This window comes from Carlito syrichta, unplaced genomic scaffold (assembly GCF_000164805.1).
Source record: "Carlito syrichta isolate Samal-C Ts95f unplaced genomic scaffold, Tarsius_syrichta-2.0.1 Scaffold142887, whole genome shotgun sequence".
NCBI classification, from domain to species: domain Eukaryota; kingdom Metazoa; phylum Chordata; class Mammalia; order Primates; family Tarsiidae; genus Carlito; species Carlito syrichta.
In genome coordinates this window covers 49,669-63,609 of record NW_007086983.1, presented here as the reverse complement: position 1 = coordinate 63,609, position 13,941 = coordinate 49,669, and the positions used below count along the sequence as shown (strand labels likewise).

At 46.9% G+C, this 13,941-nt stretch overlaps 1 protein-coding gene across 1 annotated transcript in view; it reads left to right on the top strand.

Annotated features, from left to right (window-relative positions):
* Positions 1-13,941, top strand: part of NID1 (nidogen 1) — a 78,888-nt gene that overhangs the window by 32,712 nt on the left and 32,235 nt on the right. The window contains exons 11-13 of the mRNA XM_021708535.1: positions 2,845-2,970; positions 10,377-10,526; positions 12,036-12,158. Of these exons, the coding sequence (XP_021564210.1) occupies positions 2,845-2,970; positions 10,377-10,526; positions 12,036-12,158 (399 nt within the window). The remainder of the gene's footprint in view (positions 1-2,844; positions 2,971-10,376; positions 10,527-12,035; positions 12,159-13,941) is intronic.

The following is a 13,941-nucleotide window of genomic DNA, read 5'->3' as shown; positions in this document are numbered from 1 at the left end:
TAACTTGGCAAGACCTCATCTCTACAATAAATCAAAAAATTAGCCGGGCGTGGTAGCGCGCGCCTGTAGTTCCAGCTACTTGGAAGGCTGAGACGGAAGGATCGCCGGAGCCCAACAGGTCGAGGCTGCGGTGGCCGGGAGCGGCCACTGCACTCCAGTCTGGGTGACTCAGTGAGACTCCAACGAAAAAAAAAAAAGGGGAAACTTTGAGTTGTTGAAAATAGGTGACACTGAAAAAAGTCAGAAAGGACACAGTAATTACAAGGGTAATGCAGGATTTTCCTACTGAGTTAGAAAGTGGTTCTTTGAAAGAAAATCTCTTTCTCGAGAAGAGGTTGACCATATGTTGAATAATAAGAACAGTCATCTTCAAGCAAATAAAGTGGTATTTTATGAGAGAGAGTTATCACCAATTCACACCTTTCACTAAAGAAAAGGTTAAGACCCTGGCCTCTGTTTACAGAAGGGAGGATTTAAATTATATAGGAAGAATTTCCAAACGAGGAAATTCCAAGCAAAGACCATGAACCATTAGCAGGGCAATTGCTGGGGTCTGGTCTCTAAGAAAAGGTGCTGTCCAGCCTGGCTTGTGTGTGTAGGCCTGCACAGAAGTGGAGGTGGTGCAAGGGAGCGTCCCCTCCTTTATTCCACCAGCTTTGAGGTCTTATTTGTCAATTGTTCTCCAGGTAGGGCGTGAGAGAAAAGCCTGACTCGTACAGAAGCTTTTTTCACAGCACACAGTTTCCCCTTCCATAAATGTTCCCAGGGAAGAGCAGAGCTTGAAAAAGTTCCCCTGGTATTTCTGCTCTGTCTTCTTGATTGAAAACTGCTGCTCTGTGCTCTTGTGCTTTGGCAGTTGAGTCAAAGCCACCGGGCCCCACAGTTTGTACAATGTGTCCAGACATCTGTGCTGGGAGTGTCCTCTGAGAGTTGTGATACAGAGACCATGGACTCAGGAAGGCTCTTTTTTTCTCCCATATTGCTGGAGTAGCAGCTGGTAGATGGAGCTGTGAAGTCTACACTTGCTGAATGCCCCCCTCTCCCATGTCCACACCCAGCTCCAGCTTCTGGCAGAGCCTGCCTTGGGTGGGACTTTGTTCCAGAACCTTCCAGCTGTTCCTGGCACAGTCTTCTTGCCTGAAACCTTGTGTCTTTAGCACTTCACAGAAACACACATTTCAGAATATATTCAACAAGTTGAATACTATTTGGTTTGAGCATTTGCCTGGGTACAGGACCGACTCTGGGGTTGATATGTCCCAATACTTGTTTTGTGCAGTATTGTCCAATAAGCTGGCAGGGCATTTGTCCCACCCACAAAGGGATTGGCTAGATTGGCCATTGAAGGCGGACACATGAGACTTTGTCTCCCAAGTGTGAAAGATTCACATTAGAGCACCAGAGAGGGAGTTTTATCAGTGAGAGGGAAATGTGGCCTCAGCCATCATGACATTCTCTCCACACACATCTCAGAGTTTTAGAAATGCCAGAAGTAGCTGTATACACTCTGAGTATGCAGTTGGCGTGGGAAGGACCTTGTATAACCGTTCATTTTAACCTGTCAGTGGACAGGTAACCAGAGTAGCTCAGTTTCTCGTCTGGGCCAATCAGCCTTACACTGGTGGTAGCTGCAGCCTGACCCCCAAAACCTGGTGGCCTTGTGAGGGCTCTGTTCCCGGAGTCAGTCAAATCCATCACCATGGCTGCAGATGTTATATGAATCTCTACAAATTATAATAGCTGTGTGTCTTGAGCACACTAGGTGCTTCTTTGGCCTGCATCCATTTTCTGTAATCCTCAGAAGAACCCTCAAGATGAGTATTATTATGCTTAATAATCAATAGAGAACCTGAGGCTGAGTAGGTAGACAAGGCAACTTTCTCAAGACCACACGAGTCAGCAACTAAAGGAGCCGGGGTTTGAACCTAGCCATGTCCAATGCCAAATCAAATGTTCAGGTTTTTGCTGTACTTTACCTCGTGATGGTGGCTGTAGTGTTGTCATATGAAATGTCACCTTACTAGCTTATTCACAGTCTTATGAGTTAATGATTTTCCTTTTAGTCCATTAAACTCTAGATAATATGCGAAAATTCACAATTAGGCTTTAACATGTTCAACTTTTTACTTCTTTGTAACCGTGATGGAGAAAGTTAATATTTTTGGAGAAGAGCATATTTATGTATGTATGTATGTTCGAGTCTCATTCTGTTGCCCAGGCTGGAGTGCAGTGGCATGCTCACAACCACTGCAGCCTCCACCTTTTGGGCTCAGGTGATCCTTCCACCTCAGCCTTCCAAGTTGCTGGAACTACAGGCACATACCACCATGCCTGGCTAATTTTTTGATTTATTGTAGAGATGAAGTCTCACCAAGTTGCCCAGGCTGGTCTCGAACCCATGGGCTCAGGAAATCCTCTCCCCTTGACCTCCCAAAGTGCTGGGATTATAGCTGTGAGCCACCACGCCTGACCGAAGAGCATATTTAAATAGCTCACAAGTTTAAGAACCTCATTTAGAATCCAGACACTTGTCTCTGTGTTCTTCCAACATGTTATTTGCCCATCTGACATGAGTGGCTCGTGTGCAGCCTCAGGTTCAGCAAAACTAACTCTGGGGGTTTGCGAGGGAGAGGGGTTCGAGAATGCATTTACTTAGGGGAAGGACCTGGAGTCACTCTCTAACATTATGCACAGAAAAAAAAAACTTATCTAGCACTTTTGGAATATAGAAACATCTGTTTTAAAATTGACCCATTCTTCAGCAAAAATGCTTTCTGATTCAGTATATTCAGTGAGGTTTGAAGAGGTTATAAAAGTGTGCTTTTCTAAAAAAATTCACTGTAGATATTGATGAGTGCTCAGAGCAGCCCTCGGTGTGTGGGAGCCATGCCATCTGCAACAACCACCCAGGAACCTTCCGCTGCGAGTGTGTGGAGGGCTACCGGTTTTCAGACGCAGGCACGTGTGTGGGTAAGTTCTTCAGGTGTCTTTTCTAAACATGTATTTAGACGGTCTGTGTTAGCTCCTGGGGTCCTGTGTAGAAGGTGCTATCCCCAGTAATGATCTTGGCCAAGAGGAAAGATGCTAGGTGCCGGTATCAGGAAGGGCAGTTTCAAGGATGAGTCAGACTTAGCCCTGCCTGCCCACTACCTGGAGAGTCATAAGTACCCAGAGTAAGCAGTGTTACTGTCTACGCTAGTTATACCATCAGCTCACCCGTTGCAAGCTTTTGCATTACACCTACTTCTCATAAACTTTAAAAAACCATTTTCATTATCCTTTTTTTTAAAGTCAGAGACTTGCTAAAAAAAAAACAAAAAAAAACTGGAGTGTGGTAGAACAATCACGGCTCACCACAGCCTCCACCTCTTGGGCTCAGGTGATCCTTCCACCTAAGCCTCCCGAGTCGCTGGGACTACAAGTGCGTACCACCACACCGGCCTGATTTTTTTCATTTTTGTAGAGATAAGGTCTCACTATGCTGCTCAGGCTGGTCTCAGGCTCCTGAGCTCAAGTAATCCTCCCATCTCAGCTTCTCAAAGTGTTGGGATTACAGGCATAAGCCACTGCACTCAGTCAATTTTCATTATACTTTTAATAGCTATTAGACTTTTTTCTCCTATTAACTAGTGGCCTTGGAATTCACATTGAGGGACCACTTTATAGGCGCTTTTGTGTTATTACCTGTCTTAGATTGAGTTCTACTCCGAGTGACGCTTAAATTCAATTCGGGGCCATTCTGCTTATGGATTTTAATTTTACAAGCCACAGGCGGTGTTGTAACCTCTTAGCCTTATCAAAGTAAGTTGCCGCTATTAATTAGGCTAATTGTGCTCTTGGTCAATGTTGATTTTGGGGACGGTGATGATGGGCTCATCACAAACACCAGTTTCTCCTCTCTTTCCTTCTGCTGCGTTTTGATCTGTTTGGTCCAAGAATTGTAAGTTCAAGGTTCTTGAGTGACCGGAGCCAGCACGTTCTCAGGTCTGGAGGGCAGCGTGCCAACTGGGCCAATCGAACCTAACATGTCGTCTTAATCTAAAACAGGTTCCTCTTGGGCTGTGTCAGCAAACCATCTCCTTGCCCTTCCTCACTGTTCACTCACCCCAGAATGTTTTCCCTTTGCTCTGTCTTGAAGCTTGCCAAGGTGAGGCTGCCAAGGTCCTAGGGTGAGGCGGTGTCTTGAGGATGGGAGGGAACAGGCAGTTCTCATATTTTGAGTGTGACCCGAACATCTGTGAGCTCAGGGAGGCCAGTCCCCTTTGTACAGAGTTGAACTTTCAGCTCTGCTAAAGTTACTTCTCCTTCTCCTTCTCCTTCTCTTCTCCATAGAGGCCATCAATTTCGGGGTATTTGGTCTGACATCCTTCTCTGCTTTTTGAGGTCAAGGAGATTACAGAGTTTACTTTTTTTTCCTTTTGAGTGGGCATCTTGCTATGTTCCCCAGGCTGGAATGCAGTGGTGCCATCATAGCTCACCTCAGGCTTGACTTCCTGGGCTCAGGTGATCCTTCTGCCTCAGCTTCCCAAGTAGCTGGGGCTACAGGCGTGCACCATCACACGGGCTTAATTTTCTTTTTTTTTTTTTAATTTTTGAGTTGGAGTCTCACTCTGTCACCCAGGCTGGAGTGCAGTGGCACACTCACAGCCACTGCAGCCTTGACTGGCTGGACTCAGGCCATCCTTCCACCTCAGCCTTCAAAGCAGCTGGAACTGCAGGCACACGCTACCATGCCCGGCTAATTTTTTTTTTTTTAAATAGACAGAGATCTTGCCTAGTTGCCCAGACTGGTCTTGAACCCTGAGCTCAGGCAATCCTCTTGCCTCCACCTCCCAAAGTGCTGGGATTACAGGCATGAGCCACTGCGCCCAGCTAGTTTTTTATTTTTTGTAGAGATGAGGTCTGTCTATATTGCCTAGACTGGTCTTTAACTTCTGGGCCCAAAGCATTCCTCCCAGCTCAGCCTCTCACAGTGCTAGGATTATAGGTGTGAGCCACTGTGCCTGGCTCAAAGTTTATTTTCAATGGCCACACTATGTGCATTACATTTGGACTCAAGCTTTGGTAGTTGATACTTTACCCCTTGGGTGGTGAGGTGCACAGTAACCAAGATCCATCCTGGGACACATGTGGGAGGCATGATGACTTAGGCTTCTTGATCCAACCATTCCTGATGTCCATACTCACTGGAGGGGCGGGGCAGGGTGCAAGACAGGTGCTGTGCAAATGTCTCCTCCCTGGCGTTTGATTTTGAGGAAGACACTTAACCTCTCTGAGCCTCAGTTCCTCATCTGTGAAGTGAGATGATCAGGCTGGATCATTGATTTTCTGTGTCCCATGGAGACCTTAGCAGTGTGTTGTCAAAGAGGATACAGGGAAGCCGTCATGGGCAGGCTCTTGTCCTCTCCTCTGACCTCTAGCCTTTTTTCTTTTTTTTAATTTTTAAATTTTATTTTTGTAAAGGCAAGGTCTCACTATGTTGCCCAGGCTGGTCTTGAACTCCTGGGCTCAAGTAATCCTTTCACCTCAGTCTCCCAACGTGCTGGGATTACAGGCATGAACCTCCATGCCCAGCCTCCATTTATATATGTATAAAATTCTCCTCCTCTCTGCAATAAATAAGAAAAAGTAGATGGGCATGGTGGCGCGTCCCTGTAGTTCCAGCTACTTGGAAGGCTGAGGTGGAAGGATCGCCTGAGCCCAGCAGGTTGACGCTAGGGTGGCCATGAGCATGCCACTGCACTCCAGCCTGGGCAACGGAGTGAGACTCTAACTCAAAAAATTAAATTAAATTAAATTCTAAGTAAGATTTTGTCTGAGTAATGGATTGCATTGCTCAAAAGCAAGTGTAAAAACCACTGAATGGTCCTTAGGCGTCACCAAGCCCTGGCCATAGGAGGGCTCCTGATTCTGTCACTACCTATAGGTCCTGGCAGTTCCATCCTGCTCAGCACCTCATCACCCCCCCTTGTTTTTTTTAAAGCATTATTTTGTAATTGACAAATAATAACTGTACATATTTATAGGGTACCTAGTGATGCTTTGATACATATAATGTGTAGTGATTATACCAGGGCAAATAGCATATCTGTTATCTCAAACATGTATCATTTCTTTGTTTTGGGAACATTCAGTATCCTCCTTCTAGCTAGTTGAAATTACATCACATATTACTGGTAACTGTAGTCATCCTGGAGTGCTATAAAACTAGAACTGATTCCTCACGTCCAGCTGTAATGTCATGTCCTTCAGGCAATCTCTTCCTCTCCTTTTCTTCTCCCTTCCTCTCCTAGCTTCTAGTATTCTCTGTTGTACTTTTTATTTCTAGAAGATCAACTTTGTTTTTAGCTTCCACATGGGTGAGAACATCTTTGCCCCATTTAATTGGCTCTTTTGACACTCACTGTGCAGAGATGGCTTGCTGTAAAACCAAGTTTGCTTACATGCATTCAATAAATAACTCCGGCTTGTCACTGGATAATCGAGTGGTCCAGTCATGTCTCATGGAATTCCTTGTTTGAAACAGTATTCTAGGGTGGAAGCCTGAGTTGGGAGGGTTACCCTACAGGTCAGAACAAGGAAGGGTGAAGAAAGAATCCAGCAGATTAGGAGGCCATCTCTGAGAGGGGCCAGGAGCTCAGGCAGGGCACGTGGTTGGCCCGAAGGAATTCTCCTTTCATGAGGATGGTGTGCATTACAGGGCTACTTTGTAGACTTCCATAGTTGGCGTATTCTGTAAACCCATGACTACCTCTTTTCCACTGGGTGAAAACTTTTACAGTTAGTTGAAATGTGCAAAACACGTTACCATGGAGGAAAGATGGGACGTGGTTTGCCCACAAGTGACCTTGATGCGAAGACATAGACGCCTCTTGAATGGACGCAGCAAGTGATACTGGACTGGCATATGGCGCCTGATGAACTTGAGGTCCTTCTTAGGCTCACCTGGGCACAGCACATGCATCGACCCTTCTAATGAGGCAAGAGGAGAGGCAGACGGAAGCAAAAGGCTGCAGTGCACAAAGCTCCCTTGCCCTTGCCTCACCTAGGGGTCCTGTTTTCCCTCTATTGCCAGTCGTTTTGTTAGGAAAATTCTTCGAGGTATTCATTTGTGATCTTATTTTTAGAACTTAGAGGAACTCAAGGCTGTGAAACCACTCTGCGGAGAGCTCTCTACACCCTGCCTTTTTCTCCTCCTCCTAAGTGACATCTTTCCCTCAGGTCACCCTTCTTCCTCTCTCCATCTCCTTCCTTCTCCCCTGTTGCCTTATTTGCCTGTGTGTGTCTCTTGGGGACCACTGTCAGGTAGATGGCAGCATCTCAAGGCTGGTCACCCCAGACTGATAATGCTGGGTCAGGGCAGAATCCTTTTCCAGGGTTCTCATCAGAAAAAAAAAAAGGAATCAGAAAAATGAAACCCCAGTTTATAATTGTGCTGGTTCCCATTTGAGCCCAATTTTCTCTCTTTTTCAAAACTTTCACCCTCTGTTCATCTTATGGCTTCCCATTGGTTGAGCGGGCGGGGTTAGAGTGGCAGGGAAGAGGCCGCTCGGCAAGCCTGGGAGTCCAGGAGGATGGAGGTGTGTGTTGGCGCCCTTCTTGTATATATTGTTGCTGATCTCTTTAGGCTGTTGGAGCAGCACCTTCTCTTTTGTAGTGTTGGGTTATGGACCATCCTGGCTTTAAAATGGTGCCTCCAAGCCGGGCTGGGTGGCTCAGTCTGTAACCCCAGGACTTTGAGAGGCTGAGGTGAGTGGATTGCCTGAGCCCGCGGGTTCGAGACCCGCCTGGGCAACTTGGCGAGACTCATCTCTACAATAAATCAAAAAAAGTTAGCAGGGCGTGGTAGCACGCACCTATAGTTCCAGCTACTTGGAAGGCTGAGGCGAAGGGATCGCTGGAGCCCAGCAGGTCGAGGCTGCAGTGGCCAGGAGTGTGCCACTGCACTCCAGTCTGAGTGACAGAGTGAGACTCCAACTCAAAAAAAAAAATGGTACCTCTTTGAATGAACATCATCAACAAGACCATCTAGAAACTGTGTGTGAGAAGTAGAGAAAAACTACCAGAGAGCTCCAGAGGGTGCAGCGGTCATGGAGTGCCCTTAGGAAACACATTTTTTATAATTGATGTGAAAACATCTTTAAAATATTCAATTTACTTTAAAAATGAAAAAGAGCTGGGTGTGGTGCACATGCCTGTAATCCCAGCACTTTGGGAGCCTGAAGTGAGAGAGGATCACTTGAGCCCAGGAGTTCAAGAATAGCCTGGGCAACGTAGTACAACCTCCATCTTTTAAAAATGAATGAATGGGCCAGGCTTGGTGGCTTGGCCTGTAACCCAAGCACTTTGGGAGACCGAGTGAGTGGATTGCCTGAACCCGTGGGTTCGAGACCCGCCTGGCCACTTGACGAGACCCCATCTTTACAACAAATCAAAAATGAGCCGGGCGTGGCAGCGCGCGCCTGTAGTTCCAGCTACTCGGAAGGCTGAGGCGGAAGGCTTGCCGAAGCCCAGCAGGTCGAGGCTGCGGTGGCCGGGAGCGGCCATCATGCTCCAGTCTGGGTGACAGAGCAAGACTCCAACTCAAAAAATAAAGGAATAAATAAAATAAAAATGAATGAACGCATGACACGTAGCTACACGACTGAGGGCTATCTTTTATAGCGTCTGTAAGAATAAAATTGCTTTGGCATGGAATTGCTTTGTCTTACATAAAGGAAAACATGACTTTTAAAGCATCAAATTGCAAACTGCCCCTAAATGATTGGAGGGTTACAGAAACACACATGGAAATGATGGCTGCGCAGGGAAAATCCAGACCTGCACGTGCTGGCAGTAAGGCCCTGCTCCGGCAGTAAGAGTGGAGCGAGGGGAGGCACCGGGCAGATGCGACTCATAAGGCTGACAAGGTGAAAGTGCATACGTGTTTGTTGGAGCAGAAAGAGAAAGGGAAGTGTTACGACAGCCATGTCCTGGCTGCTGTGTCCATGGTAGGAACATATTCTTCCTACCTTTCATGTGGCCCCAGTTCCTTGGGAGTCTCCCCCAGCACATTTTGTTCAGTGATGGGAGTTGGGAGGAAGAGCTGGGAGGAAAGAGCATCAGAAATGGTGGAAAGTAAGGGAGTGGAGAGGCCAGAGGAGAGGCCCAAGGAAGCAAGAGTGTGTTCTTAGACTGATTCGACATCCAAGTGTGCTGCTGGGTCTTCATCCTCCAGTACTTGACTGACCTCTCGTTTGGCACCGACCTAGAAGACCCTGCTCCCTGTGAGTGTGGAGATCTTTCTTCCCTCTCTCTCTCTCTTTCTCTGTGTGTGTGTCCCTCTGCACTTAAGGTAGGATAAACTAAAATGAATCTTGGGACAACTCATGATGGGAAAAGATGCATCCTCCTGCATCTGGGGTAATCTAAATACCGAAGGCCTCCTGAGAGGGAAAGAAAAGTTCTATTCTGACCTTGTGTGGGGTGGGACTCTGTCCTGGGTCTTAGGGCTTTCAGAAAACCAGAAACAAAATGTTGCTTTAAGAACCCCAAGTGACTGAAAGTCATGCTCTAAACCTCCCCCTTGACTTCTATCTTGAGGCACCAGCGCTAGACGGGGTATGTTGGCTAGACTTTGAGACACTTGCGTACTCCTCAGCCCTCATTCTATGAGTTCTCTCATGAGGACCTTTTAGAAAACAACAGTCTCATCCACTGACCTCCCTGTGATTACCATGCTGGAGTAGTTTCTGTTCTGTGGAGAAAGAAAGTGAGGCTCTGAACAGTTATCCAATTTATCCACGGTCATATGACTGACCCGTGTGTACCTCTCCCAAAGGTCCCACAGGTTTTCTACCACACCTCTCTCACTGCCTTAGAAACACTTATTTCTCCCTCCTTGGTGGGAAGTAGGTGACTTTGACTTGGGCGTTTGTAGTAAATATTCCACCTGGAGTGGGCCAAGACTAAAGACACCCCATGAAAGTCTCAGATCCTTCTCTCCAAGTGTTCCACCGACAGAGTTACCATTGGAAGTGTGGGGCCTGCAGATATTCCACCTCCAAATCCTCCGGATGGGAAAGTTGGGTCCTGGAGGAGTCTGGTATGGAGAGTGATCTCAGACAGTGCCCTGGGGTGAAACTGAGGTTGAAAACCAGGCTGAACGAGGAACCGTGGTGCCAGCTGACAAAGACCAGTCAGAGGCAGACCTGGGTGGGAGAAGAGGATGGAAACAGGGACCCCAGCCCAGTGGGAAATAGGGGATGGAACCTGACGAGGCACCTTGAGGTGTGGGATGTAGGCATGGACCAACCAGTGGTGTAGGAGGAGCTTGGCACAGGGCCTGCTTAGGGAACTTTCTTCCTAACATTATGCCTCAACCTTTTGTTCTGAAGCTGTCATGGACCAGCGCCCCATCAACTACTGTACAACCAGCCTCCATGACTGCGACATACCCCAACGGGCCCAGTGTGTCTACACGGGAGGTTCCTCCTACACCTGTTCCTGTCTGCCGGGATTCTCTGGGGATGGCCGAGCCTGCCAGGGTGCGTAGTTGCTGATTTTTCCCTCCGTGTGACCTGGAAAAGCTTCTAGGTGGTACTTATTGTGTTACCAACTCACCCCCGAATAAGAGAAAGAATTATTCTCTCAATTCTGCTGAGCAAATGGGCTGCTTTTAAAAAAAAACCTCTCTAGTAGTTTGAATATGCATTTTCTTATTTTTTTTTAGATTGGAAAATATTGTTCATTTTAAAACTAAATTAGAGAGAGAGCGAGAGAGAGGAAATTCACCTCCCCAAGGTAGGGGAGGAGACCAAAGCTAGGAAACATGACCTGGCCATAGCTCAAAGAGCGGATGGCCTCACCATAACTTAGCAAGGCAATGGCCTAAACTATGCATTTTCTTTTGGGGGCTGTTCTCCTTGGTGGAGACCTTTGGACTCCCCTGACTATTTTGTTCTGTGTGATTTGCTTATTCAAGCAGCAGTGGGCACCGACTGTCTGCTAGGAACTGAGAATATTGTCTGTCTTTCACAAAGAGACAAACAGTTTTGCACGCATGGAGCTTAAGGTCCAACCTTGTATTTAATAAGATGCATAGGCATTCAGCTGGCTTGCTCTAATCTTCTCCCAAAAAGCAAAATGCTGGCCGGGCCTGGTGGCTCACGTCTATAATCCCAGCACTTTGGGAGGCCGAGGTGAGAGGATTGCCTGAGCCCATAGGTTTGAGACCAGCCCAGGCAATTTGGCAAGGCCTCATATCTACAATAAAAATAAAAAAATTAGCCGGGCGTGGTGGCACATGCCTGTGGTTCCAGCTACTTGGAAGACTGAAAAGGAAGAATCACCTGAGCCCAGCAGGTCAAGGCTGTGGTGGCCGTGAGCATACCCCTGCACTCCAGCCTGGGTGACCCAGTGAGATTCCAACTCAGAAAAAAAGCAAAATGCCCTTATTGAATAAATGATTCCATAATCAGAGAATAAATGACTCTACAGGATTCTTGCAGGCTTCCAGAGTGCTCCAAAAAGGTAATTTTAGGGAAGATAATCCATGGACAGAGTTGTCTGAGTCTCTTGGTTTGCAAAATTACGTAATATTATACCATAGAGTATTTCTGAAAAGTCCAAACGTTCTAAGACAGATGATAATTTCTGAGATACTTTCTATTCATTACTGAACATGTGAATCTTTTTTGTCTCTAGAGTTTTTCTCTCAAGCAGTTAATAATCCATCTCCAAACAGGCATTTTTGAAGCTCTCATTTATGACAGGAGGGGTCACCTTATAATGCAAATGAGTCTTTTTTTTTCCTTTTACAATCTTGATAAAAACATTTTTCATGAAGACATTATCGTCAAAGTGAAGCACATCTGTAAGTACAAACAGACAGAAATTGGGGAGTTAGGGTCCTGATAACCATGAGTGAGTTTTAAATGACTGTTCCCAGATTAGAAGCAACTTCCCGTAGATTGAACAAGTGGCTTAAATTATGGTGTCAACGACGGATTCCAGAAGAAAGCTCATTGTCCTTGGGCCTGGTGGCTGTTTTACAGATGTGGATGAATGCCAGCCAAGCCGTTGTCACCCTGATGCCTTCTGCTACAACACCCCAGGTTCCTTCACATGCCAGTGCAAACCTGGCTATCAGGGAGACGGCTTCCGTTGCGTGCCTGGAGGTGAGTGGTGGGGCCTTTGGAGCTGGTAGCCCATTGCTATGTCCGTGAATACTGAGACGGTGGTCCTGGGAGAGAAGACAAGGCAAGGGAGTGGCAGGCTCCACAGAGCATTCTGAGGGTTGTCACGGTGGGAAGTCAGCATGGGTTGCAGTGCAGAGCCACGCAGGTTGTGCACTGCACACCTCCTGTGGGGTCCCCCACACGTGGGCCATCACTGTACTGGCAGCCTGGAGTCTCACCATCCCTGTGCCTTGAGCAAGCCAGGTAGGATAAGAACTGGTTCGTCAGGCCGGAGTCAGAATTCTCTAGAGAAACAGAACCAAGAGGAGGAAATTTTCTAACTATCTTTCTTTCAAGAATAAGAAATCAACTCACACAACAAGATCTCATAGCTGCAGTCAGCAAGCAGGAGATCCCCAAAAGCCAGTGGTTTCGTTCCAGTCCCAGTTTGAAGGCCTCAGAACCAGGAGAGCTGTTGGTATAGTTACGGTCTGAAGACCAGCAGGCCCACGGCCCAGGACGAGCCAATGTTTCAGTTCAGTTCAAGCCCAAAATCAGAGGGAAAAAATGGTGTTTCGGTTCGGAGGCCATCAGGCAGGAGATTTCTCTCTTTCACTCAGGGGAATGTTGGCCTATTCAGGCCTTCAACTGATTGGATGAGGCCCACCTACATTGGGGAGGACAATTTGCTTTACTCTGTCTACCAATTGGCATGTTAATCTCATCCAGACATATCCTCACAGAAACATCCAGAATAATGTTTGACCAAATGTCTGGGCATCTTGTGGCCCAGTCAAATTGGCACATAAAATTAACCAGCCTACGTTGCTAAGTCCTGGGGAAGAAAGTTGAGGTAAGGATTGGGGGACAGAGGTGAGTGCCTGAGTTGGGGGAAGATGCAGACTGAGGGCTCTACAGAATGGCCTGTAATACCTGTTATACCTGACCTGAGCTGTTCATTTTCTAGAGTTGTTGCTGACCTGAGACCAGTGATGTCTCATTAGAGCATAAGGATGATGACAGCTCCAGGCTGGTCCCTGGCATGAATCTGACAGTTGAATGTGACATTCAACACATGCTGTTGAATGAATTAGTACCATTGGCTGCTGTTTTTGCAAAGCCTACTGTGTGCTCGGTGCTTAATAGACACTATTTCGGCTGGACTCGGTGGCTCAGCCTGTCATCCCAGCACTTTGGGAGGCCGAGGCGAGTGGACTTCCTGAGCCTACAGGTTCGAGACCCGTCTGGGCAACTTGGCGAGACCTCGTCTCTACAATAAATAAAAAAATTAGCCGGGCGTGGTAGCATGCTCCTGTAGTTCTGGCTACTTGGAAGGCTGAGGCGGAAGGATCGCCGGAGCCCAGCAGGTCGATGCTGGGGTGGCTGTGAGTGTGCCATGGCATTCCAGCTGAGTGATGGGGTGAGACTTCAATTAAAAAAATAGACACTATTTCACAATTTTCATGGTTTCAGCATTCATTATTGTCCTTTTAAGGTAAATACTATTATTGTCTCCATTTATGCAGAGGATTCTGAAACTGAAAAAGAGAAAGGCACAACCAAGGTCACCCATGTCACAAATGCTAGAACTAAGACTCAACCCCAGGTCTGTCAAGCGAACTCCAAATCTGGATTCAGTCTTCTAAACCACATGATCTCCTGACATGAGATTAAAAGTATATTTGACACCTCAGACTGGAGTTAGCCTGTCATGATATTTATTTATTTATTTATTTTTTTGAGTTGGAGTCTCACTCTGTCACCCAGACTGGAGTGCGGTGGC